General features: G+C 39.7%; 1 protein-coding gene across 2 annotated transcripts in view; it reads left to right on the top strand.

Annotated features, from left to right (window-relative positions):
• The first annotated feature begins 716 nt into the window (after nt 1-716).
• PPP1R3A (protein phosphatase 1 regulatory subunit 3A) overlaps nt 717-24655 on the top strand; it is a 63843-nt gene continuing 39904 nt past the window's right edge. For both annotated transcript variants that reach the window (XM_089692666.1, XM_089692665.1), the window contains exon 1: nt 717-1574. In XM_089692666.1, the coding sequence (XP_089548792.1) occupies nt 736-1574 (839 nt within the window). In that variant the 5' untranslated portion in view covers nt 717-735. The remainder of the gene's footprint in view (nt 1575-24655) is intronic.

Raw genomic sequence — 24655 nt, 5'->3', positions numbered from 1 at the left:
AAATGAAAAAAAAAACAGGAGTTTGTCAGCACATAATTGGATAATTGAAATTAGCACTGCTTCATCTTATTTACTAAGCTCAGTCAACTAATCAATCCCAATGTTTGTGTGTGACTTCTTTTACAAACAAACACAATGTTCTATTCTTTCTTTGTACCATTTTACTAAATGCATTAGTATTATTATTACTATTATTATAGAAATATCTTTAAAGAAAAAGTATATGAAATTAAAAAAACATTCCACGGTAAATATGTAATGCAGGCATTTTTGTAGATATTGATATAGCCCATAGAAAAAGTACCTTAAATGGAAAATATGCATATACTAATTCTTATATAAAGTCACACGCAAACTTTTTGAAGTAAATTAAAAAATGTTGAGAATCTGTAATTTAGTTTATCTCTAATAAATAGATTTATCAATGAAAATACTTTGGTAAATATTTGTGTTTCTCAGCAACTAATGTATGATTAAAAATACATAAATAAATACATGAAATGTACAATAACTATGTTGATCTTGCTGAAAGAAAGGCTAATAGAAAACTGTTATAAAACAAGTTCATTAAAAAAAATGCTTTGATTTTTAATCAAGTAACACATAGGGTATCAGAATTAAAACCTTTTGGAAGGCCAAAATAGTTTACAAGCCACCACGCTTATTAATAGGCTTGACTTCTCTTTGCAATGTCATGTGTAATGTTAATCCTCATACTAAGTCACAGAGTCTCAAATGTCAACTGTCACAAGCTGTTCTGCTCTTCTACTGCACACATCTAAGAGCAAGATGGAGAGTTTTGAAGAAAATAATGGAGATAAGAACAAACTATTGGAATTACCAAGTGCAATTGATTTGTACACAGATGAAGAAGACGTGAAACCTACAATTAAGCCTCGCTTGTCCCCACTTCCCAGAAGACGAACATCATCAGTATCTTCAGATGATGGAGACCTGGAACCCCCACCTACAGTTACAAGAAAGGTGTCTTTTGCAGATGCATTTGGCTTTGATTTAGTGTCTGTCAAAGAGTTTGATTCGTGGGAAGTACCAAATGTATTACCAAATTTTGAAACAGAAAGCGTCAAAGTTGAAGAATTTTATTTAACTCCAAGCTTCATATTACCTCCAATTGGTGGCCTAATGGAAAGACTGAATACAAAAAAAGTGGTGCTAGAATCAGTGGACTTTATACCAGGCACAACAGCTATGAAGGGGACTATTAGAGTGCTTAATATGTCTTATGAGAAACAGATCTATGTAAGAATGTCTCTTGATGATTGGCACAGTTTTTATGATCAAATAGCAGAATATATTCCTGATTCTTCTAATGGGAGAACTGATCAGTTTGGTTTCACTCTTTCAATAGTGAGCCCCTATCAAAAAGAGGGTGCACGGGTGGAGTTCTGTATATGCTATAAAACTCCGGTTGGTACATTTTGGGATAATAATGATGGATGTAATTATGTGCTAACATGCCAAAAAAAGTTTGTGGAACAGTTTGTGGAAGTTTTTAAACCTTCAGAGGATGTAGCAGACAAGAATAAGAAAAGCTGCCTTAAGCCATCAGTAAGGTAAGTGTAATACAGGATATGTAGCTGGCATTATAGTGAATGCATTCTTTTAACCTTCCAGAACACATAGAAGTATATATAGTGCTGTTTGTGCTCTGCATTGACCAGGAATCTTGTTATGTGCAATATAACTTCTTCACATGCATATAACTGGGGATGAGCATTTAGTTGCAAAATCATGTACTGAATACTTCCGTGAGCAGCATGTCTGCTATAGCTGTGGTCACCTTGAAGTGTCTGGGGTCAGATAACACTGTCTTCCAGCTGCTGATCAGTAACAGTAGATGAAATGACTAAGCAATGTTTACAAAACATCCAATCACTGCAATGTACCTATGGCAATAAATTAGTTTAAAAAAAAAAAGATTAAAAGACATATAAAATAAAAAAGTCTAACCAATATTCTTCTGCACATTAAAGCTTCCATCAACATAAATACATTTAGCATATAATATATTTATCGCAATCTTGTACAAACAAGTTTTGGTATATTGGGTGATACTCTCAATAAATTTAGCAGGAAATTAAATAGCAATGCTGGTAAATAATGCTAATAAAATAGGTCGAAGTCATTATAGTAGATAGAGAATGCTTTTATTTAAAAGTAGTGGGATGCAAATGCCTTATCTGATACAGAATAAGTGTTAGCTATCATCGCTTTCTGAAACGAATATACCTGGGGTGAGCATTGTACTGTTATTTGCAAGTATATGCGTGTCACTATGGGGTAGATTTACTATAACTGGTGCGTTCAGAATCTGATGCAGCTGTGCTGAGTAGCCAATCACCTTCTAACTTCAGCTTGTTCAGTTAAGCTTTGGCAATAAAACCTGGAAACTGATTGGTTTCTGTGCAACATTGCACTAGATTTTGCACTCTCCGGTTGTTATAAATAACCCCCTATATCTCTTTTGTATGCTATTTGCCAGAGTGGTATCACAGTATGACTCTTGCTTCACTAGTAATTGAACTGTAAACTTTACAATGACACATTCCAATCAGCTAGTTATATTAAGTGCCAAATGTTAAGAAAAAATGACCCTGAAAGCAAAACGTTAGTATAGAGAAATGTGGAGGCCCCACTGCTGGTCTACTTTTAATACTGCAGTAAACTTGCTGTTGGGCTGACCTTCTGGCATAGGTAGGTCACAGACCTGGAACACATATGTATATCTGGCAAGTCAGAGGTCTGTATCTGTATACTTGTTCTTCATAAATTACTGATCTTTTTTTTTTATTAAGAAGGTGAGCAGCAAAAGCCAGGTTTCTTTTTCTGTGACTTACTAGATTGTGAATCTAGATTCAAGATAGCAGCCTCTGAACTTGTACTTTTGAAAACAAGCAAGCAATGTTCAATTCAAAGGATAACTGTACTTTTAAATCATTAGAGTCTTACATAATATTGCTGTTTGATCTGTTGGGTGATCCACTATCTCTTCTCCTAAAGCCTCCCAGTTGAGATTTTCCATGTCTGTGCAAGTACACTGCAGTCTCCATTCGTTCTTGTAGAAAGCGTTGGGACACAACATAGATGGCTTTTCTTAGAATAAGTTGCATGCAGGCTGGAAAAATATCGGGCTGTGTGGAGCCCAGTGGACCTGACAACAAAAGTATCAGAAGTATAAGGACATGTAAGCATAAGATTTGGGAAGTTTGCTAAGGGTAAGAAATGTTGCCACTATAAAGGATAAATGTACTATAAGAGACAGCGTCACCTTGCCAATTCAGGACAAAGTAGTAAACCAACCCAGTGATACTCACCATACCAACCCTGCTGCTCCTTCCTTCATGATAGCCAATCACAGTATCTGGTGCTTCCAGGTAGGGATCATGTGACCTCTTCCCATGTGAAATTGCTTGGGCCTAGCAGCCAATTTATAGGCCAAAAGACTATCACATGATACAAGCAGTGGCATCATCACTTCTCTATTGTGTGCAACACCAGTTAATACTAGCGATTTGAATGCTGTCTGAGACAATGGAAACAGTGGTGAGAGAGGTCTGGCTAGGTGAATATCAGTGGTTTAATGAGGCCTCTTTGCAAAGAAAGTGCTATTGTGTCCTGAAAAGGCAAGGTAAGAGTGTCTTTTTAAGTAAGGTATATGTGTCAGTATGAATAAAAGTAAATTAAGAAGCTACATTTCTATACAATCCTTGTTGTAATGGCCACCACAAACTGGACAATAACTCACCATTATGAAAGACCATTAAAGACCTCAGTACCATATGTGTTTATGGTAAACCCCACCTACAGATCAAAGTATTGCTATCCTTCATTGAAAAACCTGCCAGTCCTCTACCATTAGCAAACTCTGGTTCCCAGCAGCCTGTACCTTTTACTCTTCCATTGTAAAAAATTATCCAAGGTGATCCCAGAAAAAAACGTGTGCAGATCAAACAATTTGTTTAACCACTTTACTACCATGCTATAACCGGATAACGGCTACAACGCAGTAGTTCAGTTCTGGGTGGGCATCATATGACATCCTCCCAGAACGCCCCCCCCCCCTCATGGCACGCACCCAGCTCTGTCTGTGATTGCTGTGTCCTTTGGACAAAGCTGATCACATGACATTGTAAAAGGCCAATCACAGCAGCCTTTTGCAACGTGATAAGCTGTATCCAATCACAACTGAACACTATGTAAATACACTTGCCGGTTACAGCGTGTGGAAAGTACTGCCGGTAACCGGCAACTGTCAAAGCAGACATCTGCACTGATAATCAGGGCACTGAGTTCCCTGATTATATATTATCAGTCCAGCCCCAAAATTGCCCAACAGTTCTGCTCGTCAGTGCCCAACAGTGCTGCCCATCAGTGCCCAGCAATGCTGCCCATCAGTTCCCAACAGTGCTGCCCAGCATTGCTGCCAATCTGTGCCTATCAGTGCCGCTAGTCAGTACTGCCCTTCAGTGCTGCCATTCAGTGCCATGAGTCAGTGCCACCAGTCTGTGACGCCAGTCAGTGCCTATTAGTGTCCTTCAGTGCTGACCTATCAGTGCCTATCATTGCCGCCTATCAATGCACACCAGTGCCACCTCGTCAGTGCAGCCTATCAGTGCCGCCTATCAGTGCTGTCAGTGCCCATCAGTGTTGCCTATCAATGCCAATTCATCAACGCACATCAGTGAGGGAGAAAAATCACCTGTTTTTTTTTCAACATTTTTACCCTTTTTAGTTTATAGTGCAGAAAATAAAACACACAAGGGTTATTGAATACCACCAAAAGAAAGTTCTATTTATTTGAAAAAATTATAAAAACTCCATATGGGTACAGTGTTGCATGACCGTGCAATTGTCATCCAAAGTGCAACAGCGCTGACAGCTGAAAAATTGGCATGGGCAGGAAGGGAGTAAAAGTGCCCAGTAGGCAAGTGGTTAAAATTCTGACATATAAAGAACAAAACAGACTCAAAGATCACCACCAAAGAATGACTTATGATGTCACAATTATGCATTTAGTTCGGTTGGGATTTGTCAGGTACTTGGAGTGCGGAACTTAATCCATACTAGTTATTATTCTGCTCAGCCACTTCAGCCACGTTTACATAAACAATTAAGCCCAGTCCCCTTTTCAAATGAATTTCAATCTATTTGTTATCAATAAAAAAGTTGATATTCAATTTCACATTTAAACTAGCCAGTGTCACAGTGTTCAGTTTGTGCAGACTATTGCACAAACATATGTATAGCATTGAATTGAGTTTCAAATTGCACAATTTGTCATTGCATTTATGAGATACCATGACAAAACTGTAAGGATGAATGTTGAGTTTGTAGGGAGTTTATCAAATTCATCATAAAGTCTGAATATTGCGAACATAAATCCAAATCCCATTGAAGTTTGAGAGGGAGCAAATCTTGAAAATTAATTCTGGGTATTTTCAAAGCTAATAGGCAATGAAAAAAAATACCATACAGTGGGGAGCCCCCCCCCCCCCATTTTGTGCAACTACAACAGCAACTTTGGTGAAACAGCAGTCCTTTAAATTACGTGCTTGGGAGAGGCCTTTAGGCTTTATTGGATATTACAGAACAATACAATCCTCATGGACAATGTCTGTAACGCTGTATTTTTGCTTCACATATTATGCATGTGTAACAGATTGTTTTTGTTTTAACATTATTCCTTGGCTTAAGTAAATCAACAGCACATCAATTAGATTTACTACAACTAGAAAAAGGGGCTTTTTAGTTTGTTTTGGAATTAACACTTGACTTTTTTCCAGTGGTAATAGGCCTGACTTGACCAGTGGAATGTCAAGCATTAATAAACCCCTCACTGAGTTTCTGCTTAAAGGGTGTCTTTTTTGGCTCTTACCCCTGGAGCCACAGTAACATGTTCACTCCTAGTCAGGACTAAATATACTGTACACAAGTTGCTTGGTGCCAGGCTCAGGGAAGACATTGGCAGCAGGGGCTGGAATCTGGCACTCCATTTGGCCAACACATGGGCAGTATCAGGCCATTTTCTAGAGCTGTGTTTGGCTGATGCATGAGCAGTGTAGGCAGCACGCATGGGGGCATGGGACATGTAATCCCAAAGATTCAGATGTTTGATATGCTTAGCAAGTGCACCCCCAACCGGAAGTTCAGGAAAGTACTAAATAGAGTGACATAGGAAGGGTAAAATAATAGCAGAGTCAGAATTTGGGATGCAAGAAAAGAAACTAACATTATATTTTCTGCTCTCTGAGTGGATTTTATTGTAAAGAGAAGTATATCATTGTGGGCTTAATATTACTTCAAGTATGTGTTTCATACAAATTGGCCAACACCAGGACAGAACGTACTGTAACTAACTACTACTAGGTCGCAAAAAGAAAGTTCTGCAATGTGGATCTTTTTTAATTCATATACTGCCAAGTGCACTTTTGTGGTCTGCTGTCTCAGCCTACAGCATACAAACTGTCCTAAAAGTATCAGCACTGCATGCAAGGGAGACACATGACTATGCACCAGAGAGCTTGGTGGAAACAGCATCTTATTGAGACAAGTCAAAAGCAAAAGGAGAAGGTGGGGGGGTTGGGGTGCTGGCAGTAAAGAGATAGGCGTGTTTGGGAAGCTGGCAGTGAGGAGATGTGCTAGAGTGGTGACAGTACAAAGGAGCAAGAGCAAGTTCGAGGTGCTGGTTTTGAAGAGTAGAAGGGTTGGCGGTGCTGGCCTTGAGGAGGAAGAATTCTGAGGCATATTTAAGGGCATTTCACCCATCCCTGGTGCAAGAAGAAAATCTCAGATGATCTATTGCAAACATCCAAAAACGGAGTTCAAAATGCTCCACATTTTCTAATGGTGGCTTAAGGCACTACAATGGATTGCCTGGATTTTAACCATTATTGTGCTTGTGGATCATATATAAACTCTCTCTCTCTCTCTATCTCTCTCTATCTCTCTCTCTCTATATATATATATATATATATATATATATACTGTATATATATATACTATATTACCAAAAGTATTGGGACACCTGCCTTTACACGCACTTGAACTTTAACGGCAGCCTTAGTCCGCAGGTTCAATATTGAGTTGTCCCACCCCTTACAGCTATAACAACTTCAACTCTTCTGAGAAGGCTGTCCACAAGGTTTAGGAGTGTGTCTATGGGAATGTTTGACCATTCTTCCAGAAACACATTTGTGAGGTCAGGCACTGATGTCGGATGAGAAGGCCTGGTTCACAGTCTGCACTCTAGTTCATCCGAAAGGTGTACTATCGGGTTAAGGTTAGGACACTGTGCAGGCCAGTCAAGTTCCTCCACCGCAAACTCACTCATCCATGTCTTTATAGACCTTGCTTTGTGCACTGGTGCGCAGTCATGTTGGAAAAGGAAGGGGCCATCCCAAACTGTTCCCACAAAATTGGGAGCATGAAATTGTCCAAATTATCTTGGTATGCCGACACCTTAGGAGTTCCCTTAACTGGAACTAAGGGATCAAGCCCAACCCCTGAAAAACAACCCCACACCATAATCCCCCCTCCACCAAACTTTACACTTCGCACAATGCAGTCAAGCAAGTACCGTTCTCCTGGCAACTGCCAAACCCTGACACAAAAAGGTCTGCATGCCTAGGTGCTTGATTTTATACACTTGTGGTCGTGGAGGTGATTGGAACACCTGAATCTAATGATTTCAAGGGGTATCCCAATACTTTTGGCAATATATATAGTATATATAGACCACCCCCTCCTCCTCAAAAAACTACACTCCCTCGGCCTCAGAGATTCTGCTCTCTCCTGGCTCTCATCCTACCTGTCACAACGCTCCTTCAGCGTTACCTATAATGCTACCACCTCCCCCTCACTCCCCCTCTCTGTTGGGGTCCCTCAAGGCTCTGTCCTTGGGCCCCTTCTCTTCTCCATCTATACCTCCTCCCTTGGCCAACTCATACACTCTCACGGCTTCAACTACCACCTCTATGCCGACGACACACAAATCTATCTCTCAACCCCCCACCTCACCCCCTTGGTCTCAGCCCGAATCACACACCTACTGAGCGACATATCAGACTGGATGTCGCTCCACTTCCTTAAATTGAACCTCTCCAAAACCGAGTTTCTTGTCTTCCCCCCAGCCCGGACACCACCCCCCATTGATTTCTCCGTCACATCCAACAACGCTACCATCAAACCTGCCCTGCAGGCCAGAGTACTGGGTGTCATTCTGGACTCCAACCTATCCTTCCAGCCCCAAGTCCAATCTTTAACAAACTCGTGCAGACTCCACCTCCGCAACATCGCCAAAATCCGCACGTTCCTAACCCCAGAAACCACTAAACAGCTCATCCACTCTCTCATCATATCACGACTCGACTACTGCAACTCCCTCCTCACTGGCCTGCCTCGCCGCTGGCTATCCCCGCTTCAGTCGATCCTGAATACGGCTGCCAGACTCATTCACCTTTCCAACCGCTCTGTCTCCGCCACCCCCCTCTGCCAATCCCTCCACTGGCTTCCGATTGCGCAACGGATCAAATTCAAAATCCTAACGCTGACATACAAAGCTGTCCACCATACTGCCCCGAACTACATCACTGACCTAATATCCAAGTACCGCCCAGCACGCACACTCCGCTCCTCACAAGACCTCATTCTCTCTAGTTCCCTGGTCTCCTCCTCCCATGCCCGCCTCCAGGACTTCTCCAGGGTGTCACCCATCCTCTGGAACTCCCTGCCCCAACCCATCAGATTATCACCTACTCTCCTCTCCTTTAGGCGCACCCTGAAAACCCATCTCTTCAGGGAAGCCTACCCCACCCCCTGCTAACTTGCCGACCTCCTCCACTCTTCCTACCACTCCATCCCCCACAGCTATCTCCTCCTGTGCCACCATCCCCTCCCTCCTAGATTGTAAGCTCGAAAGAGCAGGGCCCTCGAACCCCTCGTGTATCACATTGTATTGGTATTGTTCTGTCACATGTTCTGTCCCCCTTTGTAATGTACAGCGCTGAGCGAACTATTGGCGCTTTATAAATACTGTATAATAATAATAATAATAATATAGAGACTCTAGTTTTGGTGTGTCTCTGAACTGGGTGTGGAGGGCTGACTGGAGCACTTCTGTGAGACTGAAATCCCTTGTTGACTGGCAAAGTTAGGGAGTTGAGCAACACTCCTATGAGTGCTGTGGGCCATTTCTACTGATCCACACATGTGATCTGGAATTTGGGTTCTAATATATTCAAATCTGTTAGACTGGCTTGTTCATGTCTGAGGTGGTGAGATGTCCCAATGGTCCCTAAGGAAAATACAGTAAACTACATGTTGCAGGCACAGCACAAAGCTCTGCTCTTCCTTAGCAGCCAGGTAGGCTTTGCTTTATTAGTGACAGACTTCATTGCCTATGTTTGAAATGATTAATGATGAGTTTTAATTAAAGATTCACTCATTAATGGGGATAGGAATAATAATTTGAATAAGCAGCCAAGCAGTAAAGTAAAAGCAGCACATGTAACACATGTTACACATTGTTAGGCACACAGTAACCCTTTGATTGCCCCTGGATGTTAACCCCTTCCCAGCCAGTGTCATTAGTGCAGTGACAGTGTAAAGTTTTCGCACTGATCACTGTATTAGTGTCACTATTGATGTCAGTGCCATTTAGATAGTTAGTGTTAGTTAGTATCACAGTCCCATTATAATTCAGTGAACACCGCCATTAACAGTATAGCATCATAGCTGCTTAATTTCAGTATATATACCATGGTTTGTAGATGCTATAATATTTGCATAAACCAATTATTCTATTTTACCAAAGACATGTAGCAAAATACACCAGTGAAAGCATTTGTTATACCTGTTCACTTGAGGTGATTGTAGCCGTATTAGTGCACTTGCAACAGAAACAATTGAGTACTGACGTGATACTTTTTTTATTTGCACTAACATACAATTCTGAGGACAAACTTTCAGGGTATGTCCCCTTCTTCAAGGTCCAAGCAGTAGTGTGTTTCTTTCTGCTTTTTTTTCCCATTTCCCACATCTCTTCTAACATTCTGCTAAAACTTTGTAAGAGATATGGGGTATGAGAAAAAAAAAAAAAAGCAGAAAAAAACACAAGCCTAGGGTTAGCCTAGGCTTTGCTTCTGCTTTGCTGTGTCTTATCTCTAGGCTAACCCTAGACTTGTGTTTCTTTCTGCTTTTTTTTTTTTTTTCTTATCCCTCACATCTCTTCTAACATTCTGCTAAAACTTAGTAATAGTACTGCTTGGACCTTGAAGAAGGGGACATACCCCGAAAGCTTGTCCTCAAAATTGTATGTTAGTGAAAATAAAAAAAGTATCACGTCAGTACTCAATTGTTTATACCTGTTCATTAATGCAAAAATTAACAATATAAAGAACTCTCAGCGCACTAATGGCTTATATCCAGTGAATATTAGAACAAACGTAAAAGAAGTCCATAAGTCCCAAAAAAAGTCCGTAGCTATGTAACCACTTTAGGTGGCAGCCATCCCAGAGTAAGCCAACTCTATATGCATTATAAGGAAAGAAAAGAGAAGAGGCACCTTCAAATGCAGTATTAAAAAGGTTTTAATGAACTACAAATATAAAAACGCACAATAATGAAGTGGTTAAAAAGCCCATCAGTAAGGTTAACTTTAAAGCCATCATCCGAGTCCTGCAGGGATCTGTCTGGTAGGGTAAATGGCCACCGTGGGTGGTGGAGGGGGTCCCACAATGCTGTATGTGGTCAGAAGTCCAAACTTCCTCCTGTGTGACGTCACGTCCGCCTAGCTTGTGGTGCATGCTGGTCACAGCCACTTTGGTTCCAGTTTCAGCGATGGTGCCTGGGACTTCTGACTACCTACAGTGTTCCGGGACCCCCTCCACCACCCACGGTGGCCATTTACCCTACCAGACGGATCCCTGCAGGACAATTAACCTTACTGATGGGCTTTTTAACCACTTCATTATTGTGAGTTTTTACATTTGTGGCTCTTTTCTTTCCTTAATGCAAAAATTACCTATTGATCATGTGAGAAATCTAATACTATATCCTGTATTCTGTGCAACCTGCATTCTTATCTCAAACAATGCTATCAAGACTTGTGTCATGGACTACAGAATCATCCAATGTTCTGTAATCCTAACACACTTCCTGTTCTATGGCAACGATCATATTCCTCCATGGGTACAGTAGAGTGAATGAGCTTTGTCACCCTAGGGCAAGAATTGTGTTTCAGGAAGGATGACCATGTGAAAATAAGGAACAAAGCCTAAAAAAGAAAACTAGACAATCACCACATCTAATGATTGATACGCAATATTGATTAGCAGTAAATAATTCACAATTTTCATTTTTTCTTAGCTTAGATACACTTTAACTTTAGAATTCCCCTATTAAAAAAGTAGGTTGCCATCTACTTAAAAGTTACTTTTCACAACCTGTAAGAAACATTCATTAGACATGATACTACTTATATCATTTCTATAATTTGTACTATAATTAATTAAAACAACACTACTTAAAACACACAATTTTAGAGCATAAAGGTCTGTGTTGTCATTGTAAAAGTAACCTTAATTTATGCACTGAATATACCAAGGCTATCAGTTCTCAGGGCTCATGGAGTATGTCTGTCAGCTGTTCCAAGATTAGTGCAGATGGATTTAAAAGTAGCCTTACAGTGCTTGGATCTGAATGAAAAGTGTGTCTAAAGAAATCACAGGGAAAAAATTCCAAAGCACCAGTTTAAATTTAAATCCCATGTCTGCAGGGGGTCGCTCTGTGTACTAAAAAGGAAGGTTTCACACCCCTTACAAATTCAACCATGGTTTGTCACTGAATCTTTATGTAGTATTAGCACCGTAATACTTTATGCTGCCAGCAAATATGTAGCTCTACAGGTGAAATTTATAACTGGCAATAAGGGTAACAACGCCTGGAACCATAGGAAGGGCAATCTCCTGGAGTTACTATAAAGTGGTCACAAGCAAATATAGAGATCAAATCAAGAAGCAATTTTTTTTTACATTGCACCCATCTCTACTTAGGGTTCACATATGTCAGAGTGAGTAGTTATAAGAAAGAAATAATTACACAGAGAGCAGATTAAAAATCTATTTATCTGGTGCTGTTTGATCTTAAGGTAACAACTTTGTTTCTTCTAAATTTGAATACCTAAATGCTGTAGCTGAACTGTACTTTCAAATAAATAAATAAATAATCCCATCAAAAATAGGCATGTTGTCTCAACTAAACCCAGCTAAACTTTCAGTTTAAATCTGCTAAATACTTTCCAAGTGCATCAAGACAAAGGGTGTACAAAAGTCTTACAGCTAAGAATGCAGCCACAGCCCGAGTAAAAAAGCCTGACCCCTACCAGCCTGCTGCAGATCCCCTACTGATAGGTGAGAAAAGTGGAAAATAGTAGTGGATTGTACGGTTATCTTACTGGTATTGATATCTCAAAGTATTGTTGTTGATGTAACAAGTCTGGTTCCTGGGCAGGTGAATTCTACACTCCAGAGGATCTCCATGGTCTCCTTGGTTTGCAGTATAATTTAACAAATATGTAGATTGCCACATCACTGCTAAAAAGTCCAAATATGGGTTTATTCAAATAAAAGTCGGGGGGGCAATACAAAAAATAGCCACTTTGTTACGGGTGTCCAAAGGGGCCCCTTCTTCAGAGCTTGATTGAAAACAATGTGAGTGAACCTCGAACTGAAGTGGACCTTTAAAGGGATTCCTGCCAGTCTGATTACAAGCACAGGTCTTTTCAGCAGCTGATTTGGCTCCTTGTTGTGTTGTTCCCCTGACTTTAATTTGAATAAAGTCATACCTGGACCTTTACACAGTTGTGTTGTGCTCCAGTTTACATCTTTGTTTCATCCCTTACTGAGTCACAGCTAGGGCTCTCTAAGCAGTTGGAAACATGATCTTTACTAATTGCAGGTATAGATCTTACTTAGCAGGGAGTGTGTTGCACTTCTGCAGAGAGACCATTAATTAGACACCTAGAAACATGGAAGAGTCTGAATATAGATCTAAGTTTGTCCCAAGTATGTTTGAATCCACTTACTGTTGATTGATTCACCACCTCTGCTGGAAGTCTATTCTAAGCATCAACTACCCTTTCAGTAAAATGATACTTTCTAAGATTAGTTTTGAACTTCCCTCCTGTTAGTTTGAGGTCATATCCCTGTGTTCCTAATCTTGGCTTCATATGGAAATACTGCCCTCCTGAACCTTATTCACCCACTTGATGTATTTAAACGTTTCGGTCATGTCTCCCTTTTCCTTTCTTTCCTCCAGACTATACAGTGCATATTAGGTTCCTGGAGTCTCTTTTGTTTTGTTACATCCCTAAGACCTTTCACCATTTTTGCTACCCATCTCTGGACTTATTCTGTCTAATTAATTTTTTTTGTAGGTTAGGTCTCCAGAACTGGACACAGAATTCTAAATGAGGTCTAACTAAAGATCTTTAAAGGGTAATAAGGACCTCCTTCATCTTGCTGGCGACCCCTCTAGAGATGCATCCTAGAATTTTATTCACTTTTCCCACTTCTTGGCCACATGGTTTGCTCATTTTGCAATTGTCTGAAATAAGCATTTCCAAATCTTTTTCTTTTGTAGTGCTGGCCAGTGCTGTACCTCCAATATTGTACTGTTTGCAGCATGTCAGCAGGGAATAGACTTTTCTAAACAGACTATTTTCTAAGAAAACAAAAGATACAACGAAAAGTTTGTGCAGCGCTTTACAACATGAGGGCAGACAGTACAGTTACAATACAATTCAATACAAGAATCTGCTTGCATCTAAAAATATTGTACTGGGAGTAAGATAAAACATGACATACGCTGATACACAGTAGCAGAACCATCTAAACATCAGAACAATACACAAAGAGTCTTCACAAATGAGTACAAGGTTTATAAGTGAACAAAGCTAGCCTTGGCATAGAGTAAAAGGTTTCCCAGTAAAAAAGCAGATTGATCAGAAAACTTCCACCTAATTTAGACCATAAATGGTGAAGGGGAGAAGGCAGGAACATCTGGAAAGAAAACAGGACGCCAGAAAGAGGAAATGGGAAAAAGAAGAGTAGCCTCCTGTAGTCCACAACGGCCTGTAGTTAGAGAAAAGGGGGGGGGCATGGGGAGGTAGACATTTGCCAGTCTGCTAAACAACTCATCAGACCACTTGAGCAATCAGATAGATAGCAAGGAGCCCAATTGATCGTTAAAGGTAATCCATGGGTTCCAAACCTTTAGGAATTTAGCATGGATATCTATTAGGGTAAAAGTGAGTTTCTCATGAACAATGGTCCCCATGAGATTCTGTTTGACCTTCTCAAAGTGATCCCAGGCTCTGTCGAGCTGCCAGGAAGACAAATCATACTAGCTTCCTCTGGGCTGTATTTAGGGATGGAATAGACATTTACAAGGAAGCTTCCCAGGCTGCGTGGCAATCAAATGTTTAGAACTAATCGGATCCATGAGTAGACCTGGGTCCAAAACCTTACGGACCACCAGATATGAAAAAGGGTACTGGGTTCCCTAAAACCCCGGAAACAAGTAGATGACATGGAGGGGATAAGTTTTGCTATCCACACCGGAGTTATATACCAGTGGGAGAGGAGCTTGTAGGCATTCTCCTGGGTAAAAATATTCTGAGAACACCTGGAGGAATCAAGACATATTTGGTTCCTGGAGGCCTCATTTGCCTCATCTGCCGAACCAAAAGATCTGAATGGAGATCCAGGAAGTAATAAGGCTAAAAATTCCCTAATTAGAGAGGGTTAATCTCCCGCTAATTCAAGGCCTCGGATATTTGGACAACCACAGATGGCAGCTGCCAAGGCTTCGAGCTCCAAAATAATCAAAATACGAAACAGTCTGGTGCTTCTGGGGATCGGGATGAATTGAGCCTTAAATAATGTTACTGGTTGGGTGACAGCATATTGTCAACTGGCAATGTACCCTAGCTGGGGCATGGTGCAATGGTTTGGTATGTGGCATTTTCAAACACTTTTTTGTTTTTTATCAAAGATTTTTTTAAACAAAGAATTTTCTGAACTAAAAAGAATAATACAAGTAGTTGCCTAGAAAAATGAAGCTACCCATCTAATGTTATGGATCAAGCAGGAAATCTGAAAATACAACTGCTTAATTAAAAAATCATACAGAAAATCCTCTATAAAAATTACAATCTTAAGAACATTCATAAAACAGTTGGTGTTGAAGGACACCCATGACTTTCCCAAAAAAGGTGATGACCTTTATCTTCAGGAAAACATCAGACCCCTAAATGTATTCTTTTTATAAATGTCTCCAATATATATTCAATAAAGCTGGTGAAATTGTATATGCAGAATCTTAAGGTGTAATAATTCTCTTGTATTGAACACTGTACTTGTTTGACTTTCCTCGGAGTTTCCTTTGGTGCTCAGATATTAACTACTAGTTTGAGTACTGCAAATGTTGGAGGTTCCTATTGAACAGTTTGGGTGGTAAAAAAAATAAAGCTTACCCAAGCTCTACTGCTATATCCAGCATATGAGGACAGGAGCTCAGGCTGTGGTGTCCACTCCAAGCAGATAATACCAAGGATAACGGCTGGCAAGTCGTTGAATTCTTATGAATACTTTTTATTGGTTACCAAACATGCAGGTACAGTGTAAAATGCAATGAGTTTCGGCAAAAAAAGCCTTTTTCATAGCATACCAGCATGCTGTGAAGAAGGTTTTTTAGCCAAAATGCATTGCATGTTACACTGTACCTGCATGTTTGGTAACTAATAAAAAGTATTCATAAGAAGTCAAGAGTTGCCAGCCATTATCCTTGGTAATATTAGTTTGGTTGGTATGCCAAATATTCCAGATATATTGTCCTAATAATGGTCTTTAAATTGTTTCCTAACATAGGAGGATCTGTGAGCTTTTCAAATTTTAGCTTTTAAGACACAAGTCTTCAAATGACTTTCTCCCAAAGGCACTTTAGTTGAAAATCTCACATATTGTTATATAATACAATTATATTGTAGTTATAAATACAATTATATAATAATATAATATTGTTTTCATCCATCTAGCACTATCATTTTCTGCAACAATTTCTCCATCTTTGCCTTCCACAACATGGTATGTTGTGTAGGTTTCAAGACACTGATGTTCTAGCAAGATTCCCAAGGCTGTTTTCTTTTAAAACCCAAACTTTTTTTGTGTGTGAATTGTACCATCAAGGTTTGTTTCTGTCTCTTGGCTGGAAAGACTTCTCCTCATCCTTGTCTGTTTAATGTGTCAGACAAAACGGAAACTTACCATAAATCTTCCCTACAGCACACAGGCCTTAAAAACAGGGGCGGACTGACAACTCATGGGGCCCCCGGGCAATAGGGGACCTTGGGGCCCCTGTGTCCTTGCCAAACTCAAAAAAGCCTATGCAAAAGGTACCAGGGGCATCTCATGGTGCCCCCTACTGACCCCGGGCCCTCGGGCAGTGCCCAAGTTTCCAAATGGTCAGTCCGCCCCTGCTTAAAAATAACCTTGCAGATTTTCTATCCCATGAGATCCATGCACTGCTGATCCAGTCCTTTTAGTGGCTTGTGCCCAGTTTGTCAGTCACAAACATTCAGCCATTCTTCAGCCATCATGCGTTTTCTATTTCTCCATTCTGTGGCAGTAAGACAGTGATGTTTAGGGTGTCTTGCTATTCACATCTTGCATTAGGATTCTTCAGGTTTTTTTTTTTACAAATAGCTTGACAGCCAATTCACACTAGCCTGCAGCCCAATAAACCAGCCCACTAGCCTACAGCCCAATAAACCAGCGCAAGCTCAAAACGGTGCTGTTTGCACAATAAACCAGGTGGGCACCAGCATTTTGTGCTGCATAGCCATGTTGCAAGGGGGCGGTTTGATGTGCTTCATTTTTTTTTGAGTAAACTTTATTTAAAATGCACAAAGTGTTGCTTCATGTATGTCACTGCACAACAGTGCAGTGATATATACAGGTAGCTTTCTGTATGGTGAAATGGAGGAACATCCAGATTGGTTTGATATTATGTAAACATGTTCTGCACTGCCCTGGGGCACAAAGAAACACAAAGAATGTCACTTTTTGTCATTTTGAAATTTCCTGCCGTTCCGTCCCCCGTACGTCCCGACGCTCGCAGGGGACGGAACCCAGATGACAGATGCTGGCATCCGTCGGATTACATTGCCGGGGACACTACAGGAGGGACATCGCGGGAGCGCAGGACAAGGTCGCATGGTAAGCCCGAGTGTAGCTCGGCTTTACCACTTGTGGTACTGAAAGTTTACCCCGAGCTACACTCGGAAATACCACCAGGGAGGCTATGAAAAAAAATGACTAATTTATGGGCAGGTTTAGGCAAAGTCAAAGTAGAGACACTTTTGGCCAGACAAATAATAACATTATAAATAATATTATAAAATACTTTTATGATTAATATTTACTGCTATAGTAATGTGTATAATTGATTGACAAATATAGGGTATTATAAAGATACCAGTAAAACTTGTAAGCACTGTGTTATTAGGAGTTGTGATCTCTGAGCCCCTCAAGGTGTATATTTACTATGTCAATGACACAAATATTTTAACTGCCCCATTTACAATTGTAATCATTGCACCCATTGAGAGATACTTTGAGGTCTAGGTATAAAATGTTCATTGTGCAGGTACAATAAACATCTGCACAGTCAGGACAAAAAATTACCTATTTTCACTAAAATGTGTGCTTCCTATATTGTCCGTGCCATGTAGTAGACATAAGGGGGGTTATTTACTAAAACTGGAGAGTGCAAAATCTGGTGCAACTCTGCACAGAAACCAATCATCTTCCAGTTTTTTTTGTCAAAGCTTAACTGAACAAACTAAAATTAAAAGCTGATTGGCTATCAGGCACAGCTGCACCAGATTCTGAGTGCGCCTGATTTACTAAATCTACCACAATGTGTTTTTCATCCAGAATTTCCTCAACCAGGAAACAAAAATGTATTGTGGCCACTAGATGGCAGAGACAATATAAGAACCATGCAGAATAGAGGAAGTATGGCAATTTTTGTCCTGATTGTGTGGATGTTTGTCTCATCTGCACAACAAATGTTTTCTACATAGACCCCTTCATGTATACCATTTTATCTGTGCCATTGTGAGTGACAGTTAGTTATTGTTTTGCTGATGAGGAGCAGTCTTTGTTTTATATTTGTGTTCTTGGGTAATGTGCAGATTGCATACATATCCATAATTACAGGATGTTTTCTAAGTTCCAAATGCACCTTAGCACCCTAGTGTACAAATACAAATGCAGCACATATACAACATGATTTTGTATATCAATTCAAATGTACATGCAGGGCTAAAGCATAGGTGGCAGATGCAATCATAAAGTGCCTATGTGAATAGTAGTGCTCATACAATATTCCAGTGAAATAAATCGTCTGAGATCACATAGAATAATACAATCATAAAAAAACTCTAAAATTCTGAATATAAATAGTGGATAGTCCATGGCTCTGCAGGTCACAGAAGTGCCAAGTGATATATGTGTGCTTATTTAGCAATAATGGTGATTATACATAGTCCGTGGCACTACAGGTCACAGCAATGCCCGGTGTTCATGGAACTACAAGGTGCAGCAATACCAGCTGGGATGCTTGAGAGTGCTCATGATCCAACATAGGAATCCACCACTTTATATGGATGTGCACTCACCAGAACGCTACTTATATGATAGTGTTCATGCTGATCCTTATGGAGGGTCTCAGGAAGCCATAGATGGGGTCCGAACTTCTCCAGGGTCAGGGCTATGCAAAACCAGCAAAGGATCCTCCTAGGGGGAGCAGCTCACCACAGGAGCCTAAGGTATGGCAATATAGTATAGTAATTATTGTAAATAGGTAAAAGCAATCCACATGGCTACAGCAAAGAGTTAAATGCATAAAAGCATACCAAAATGGCCACCGCACCGAGCTCCGGCCATGGCGGCATGACATCAGCATGCAAGTCTCCATCAAACGCGTTTTGTGCTCATGCACATCTTCACTAGCGTGTTATATGATTTTGTATATAATTTATTTAGCATGCTTATGCTATATAGTTTGCAGCGCATCAGTTATGTTTTCTCTCCTTATGCTGTATAGTTTGCAGCGTATCAGTTATGTTTTCTCTCCTTATGCTGTATAGTTTGCAGCGTATCAGTTATGTTTCTCTCTCCTTATGCTGTATAGTTTGCAGCGTATCAGTTATGTTTTCTCTCCTTATGCTGTATAGTTTGCAGCGTATCAGTTATGTTTTATCTCCTTATGCTGTATAGTTTGCAGCGTATCAGTTATGTTTTATCTCCTTATGCTGTATAGTTTGCAGCGTATCAGTTATGTTTTCTCTCCTTATGCTGTATAGTTTGCAGCGTATCAGTGATGTTTTATCTCCTTATGCTGTATAGTTTGCAGCGTATCAGTTATGTTTTCTCTCCTTATGCTGTATAGTTTGCAGCGTATCAGTGATGTTTTCTCTCCTTATGCTGTATAGTTTGCAGCGTATCAGTGATGTTTTCTCTCCTTATGCTGTATAGTTTGCAGCGTATCAGTTATGTTTTATCTCCTTATGCTGTATAGTTTGCAGCGTATCAGTGATGTTTTATCTCCTTATGCTGTATAGTTTGCAGCGTATCAGTTATGTTTTATCTCCTTATGCTGTATAGTTTGCAGCGTATCAGTGATGTTTTCTCTCCTTATGCTGTATAGTTTGCAGCGTATCAGTTATGTTTTATCTCCTTATGCTGTATAGTTTGCAGCGTATCAGTTATGTTTTCTCTCCTTATGCTGTATAGTTTGCAGCGTATCAGTTATGTTTTCTCTCCTTATGCTGTATAGTTTGCAGCGTATCAGTTATGTTTTATCTCCTTATGCTGTATAGTTTGCATCGTATCAGTTATGTTTTCTCTCCTTATGCTGTATAGTTTGCAGCGTATCAGTTATGTTTTCTCTCCTTATGCTGTATAGTTTGCAGTATATCAGTTATGTTTTATCTCCTTATGCTGTATAGTTTGCAGCGTATCAGTTATGTTTCTCTCTCGTTATGCTGTATAGTTTGCAGCGTATCAGTTATGTTTCTCTCTCCTTATGCTGTATAGTTTGCAGCGTATCAGTTATGTTTTATCTCCTTATGCTGTATAGTTTGCAGCGTATCAGTTATGTTTTATCTCTTTATGCTATATAGTTTGCAGCGTATCAGTTATGTTTTATCTCCTTATGCTGTATAGTTTGCAGCGTATCAGTTATGTTTTCTCTCCTTATGCTGTATAGTTTGCAGCGTATCAGTTATGTTTTATCTCCTTATGCTGTATAGTTTGCATCGTATCAGTTATGTTTTATCTCCTTATGCTGTATAGTTTGCAGCGTATCAGTGATGTTTTATCTCCTTATGCTGTATAGTTTGCAGCGTATCAGTTATGTTTTATCTCCTTATGCTGTATAGTTTGCAGCGTATCAGTTATGTTTTCTCTCCTTATGCTGTATAGTTTGCAGCGTATCAGTTATGTTTTCTCTCCTTATGCTGTATAGTTTGCAGCGTATCAGTTATGTTTCTCTCTCCTTATGCTGTATAGTTTGCAGCGTATCAGTTATGTTTTATCTCCTTATGCTGTATAGTTTGCAGCATATCAGTTATGTTTTCTCTCCTTATGCTGTATAGTTTGCAGCGTATCAGTTATGTTTCTCTCTCCTTATGCTGTATAGTTTGCAGCGTATCAGTTATGTTTCTCTCTCCTTATGATGTATAGTTTGCAGCGTATCAGTTATGTTTTCTCTCCTTATGCTGTATAGTTTGCAGCGTATCAGTTATGTTTTATCTCCTTATGCTGTATAGTTTGCAGTATATCAGTTATGTTTTATCTCCTTATGCTGTATAGTTTGCAGTATATCAGTTATGTTTCTCTCTCCTTATGCTGTATAGTTTGCAGCGTATCAGTTATGTTTTATCTCCTTATGCTGTATAGTTTGCAGCGTATCAGTTATGTTTTATCTCTTTATGCTATATAGTTTGCAGCGTATCAGTTATGTTTTATCTCCTTATGCTGTATAGTTTGCATCGTATCAGTTATGTTTTCTCTCCTTATGCTGTATAGTTTGCAGCGTATCAGTTATGTTTTATCTCCTTATGCTGTATAGTTTGCAGCGTATCAGTTATGTTTTATCTCCTTATGCTGTATAGTTTGCAGCGTATCAGTTATGTTTCTCTCTCCTTATGCTGTATAGTTTGCAGCGTATCAGTTATGTTTCTCTCTCCTTATGATGTATAGTTTGCAGCGTATCAGTTATGTTTTATCTCCTTATGCTGTATAGTTTGCAGCGTATCAGTTATGTTTTATCTCCTTATGCTGTATAGTTTGCAGCATATCAGTTATGTTTCTCTCTCCTTATGCTGTATAGTTTGCAGCGTATCAGTTATGTTTTATCTCCTTATGCTATATAGTTTGCAGCATATCAGTTATGTTTTATCTCCTTATGCTGTATAGTTTGCAGCGTATCAGTTATGTTTCTCTCTCCTTATGCTGTATAGTTTGCAGCGTATCAGTTATGTTTTCTCTCCTTATGCTGTATAGTTTGCAGCGTATCAGTTATGTTTTATCTCCTTATGCTGTATAGTTTGCAGCGTATCAGTTATGTTTTATCTCCTTATGCTGTATAGTTTGCAGCATATCAGTTATGTTTCTCTCTCCTTATGCTGTATAGTTTGCAGCGTATCAGTTATGTTTTATCTCCTTATGCTATATAGTTTGCAGCATATCAGTTATGTTTTATCTCCTTATGCTGTATAGTTTGCAGCGTATCAGTTATGTTTCTCTCTCCTTATGCTGTATAGTTTGCAGCGTATCAGTTATGTTTTCTCTCCTTATGCTGTATAGTTTGCAGCGTATCAGTTATGTTTTATCTCCTTATGCTGTATAGTTTGCAGCGTATCAGTTATGTTTTATCTCCTTATGCTGTATAGTTTGCAGCGTATCAGTTATGTTTTATCTCCTTATGCTGTATAGTTTGCAGCGTATCAGTTATGTTTTATCTCCTTATGCTGTATAGTTTGCAGCGTATCAGTTATGTTTCTCTCTCCTTATGCTGTATAGTTTGCAGCGTATCAGTTATGTTTTATCTCCTTATGCTGTATAGTTTGCAGCGTATCAGTGATGTTTTATCTCCTTATGCTGTATAGTTTGCAGCGTATCAGTTATGTTTTATCTCCTTATGCTGTATAGTTTGCAGCGTATCAGTTATGTTTCTCTCTCCTTATGCTGTATAGTTTGCAGCGTATCAGTTATGTTTTCTCTCCTTATGCTGTATAGTTTGCAGCGTATCAGTTATGTTTCTCTCTCCTTATGCTGTATAGTTTGCAGCGTATCAGTTATGTTTCTCTCTCCTTATGCTGTATAGTTTGCAGCGTATCAGTTATGTTTTCTCTCCTTATGCTGTATAGTTTGCAGCGTATCAGTGATGTTTTATCTCCTTATGCTGTATAGTTTGCAGCGTATCAGTGATGTTTTATCTCCTTATGCTGTATAGTTTGCAGCGATCAGTGATGTTTTCTCTCCTTATGCTATATAGTTTGCAGCGTATCAGTTATGTTTTCTCTCCTTATGCTGCATAGTTTGCAGCGTATCAGTTATGTTTTATCTCCTTATGCTGTATAGTTTGCAGCGTATCAGTTATGTTTTATCTCCTTTGCAACACATCTATTTAGTACAGAGAAGTACAGTCAAATTATATCCAGTGAATCTTAATGTCCTTTCACACAGGCATCATCAGTTCAGTCACAAATTTTGTTAAGAAAACACCAATGAATGCTGATTCAAGACCAGTCCACAGCAGAATGCAGTGTGGGAAACCTGCGTTCCATGTGCGCTTCCTGTATCGCGTTCAAAACACACTGCGCTTGCATTCTGCAGCGGGTGTCAGTGCAATGCTAACAATTTCCCAAAAGCAGGTTGCAAATGCAGTGTGTTTGCCTACAATGGATCTCAGGGTACAGAAGTACCATGCAATCCAGTTGCTTTGCGTTTTGCATGCGCTACGTTTGTTGCAGTCTGGCACAATTTCAGGCCATTTAAATGAAAGGGGCTGAAATTGCGCTGCACCGGGATCCCATGTTTATCCCACAGGAATGCACAGTGTGTTCCTGGGTGATTCATACTGTGAGCTGGTCCTCAGGTTACATCAGATTACATCAGATTGCACATCTATCTTCAGTTCAGTTTCAGTTTACATCAGTTTACATTAGCTTGCACTTCAGTTCAGTTCTCAGTTCTCTTCAGTTACATTCAGTTTACATCCATTTTTGCATCCGTTTTTTCTAGCTGTTGCAGAAACCAATCAAAGCTGACAAAAATAAAAACAAAAAGTGCTTCTTGCCTAAAAACAGACATAAAACGAATAGATGTAAACAAACAGCATCCATTTACATCCATTTAGATCCATCTAAATGGAAAAGGATGCAGCCTTGTTCCATTTAAAAAAACTGACCTGAATGGACAGGGATGTAGGCAGATGTAAGTGGATGCTCACCCATTTACATTCGACCAGGACTATTTTTAGGTGCGGGTACTCCCCCTTGTCTCCGCTCCTCATCCACCTCTGAGCACGGTCTCTTGGTTCCACCGGAAAAAAAAAAATTAAAGCCACAATAATAGGTGACAACCTAAGTATGAGTTCTCTGACTCACCAAAAATAATGGTGCGGGTTTAAACCAAAATAAGTGACTAAAGAGAAAAAAACAGCTGTGATGAACAGACTGTGCATAGTCGGTAATATTAATACCCGAGCAGAGTAACATATAATAGAGTTAATTGCAAAAATATTTTATTTTGAGTGATCAAAAAGATCCTTGGAAGAACATTGCTCTAGCAGAGTGAACATACAATCAACAGTCAAAAAACAATAACAATAGGTGCATTAAAAGAATGTGTCCATACTGTAATCATAGCTGGTATATAATGTTATGCATCTAACTGGCTAGGAAACCAAGATATTTCACATGCATAAATGTGAAATGCAAAAATTTGAAAATTATCAATCATCATTAATGGGACAAATACTCTGTTAAAGTCTAAATGGATGGAAATTGGTATGTAATAATTGAGCGTGAATAGGTACACATTGAGATTGATTAATCTCAGTGTATTTTTTTCTATTTAGCCTCTTGCTTCCATCCCCTACCCACCTCCCAGTACAACTCGTTTAGACAATACAAAACCATGTATTATTTTGAGTGCTAGGCAATTTGTATGAAATGTGTTAATGCTAACAGGAAAAGCAGTAAAATAGATACGCTGCAGCAAAATACCCCATCAGCAACAATTGATCCACTCCAGCAACAATAGACCCCCATAAGCAACAATAGATTTCCCAGCAGCCAGCATCAATAGACTCTCCAGTAGTCAGCAACAAGAGACCCATCCCTCAATATTAGATCTCTCTCATCAACATAAGACCCCCAGAAACAACAGACCCCCACAGACTGCAACAATAGATGCCCCCAGACAACAGCTGCAAGCATCAATAAACCCTCAAGCACACCGCAGCACTCCTTGCCATTTCATGCATTCAGTGCTGGAGGTGC

This window comes from Staurois parvus, unplaced genomic scaffold (assembly GCF_062004578.1).
Source record: "Staurois parvus isolate SC_StPar_1 unplaced genomic scaffold, SC_StPar_1.0 ptg000599l, whole genome shotgun sequence".
Classification (NCBI taxonomy): Eukaryota; Metazoa; Chordata; class Amphibia; order Anura; family Ranidae; genus Staurois; species Staurois parvus.
The sequence above is the reverse complement of the archived record's forward strand: the minus strand, read 5'-3'. Positions and strand labels throughout refer to the sequence as shown.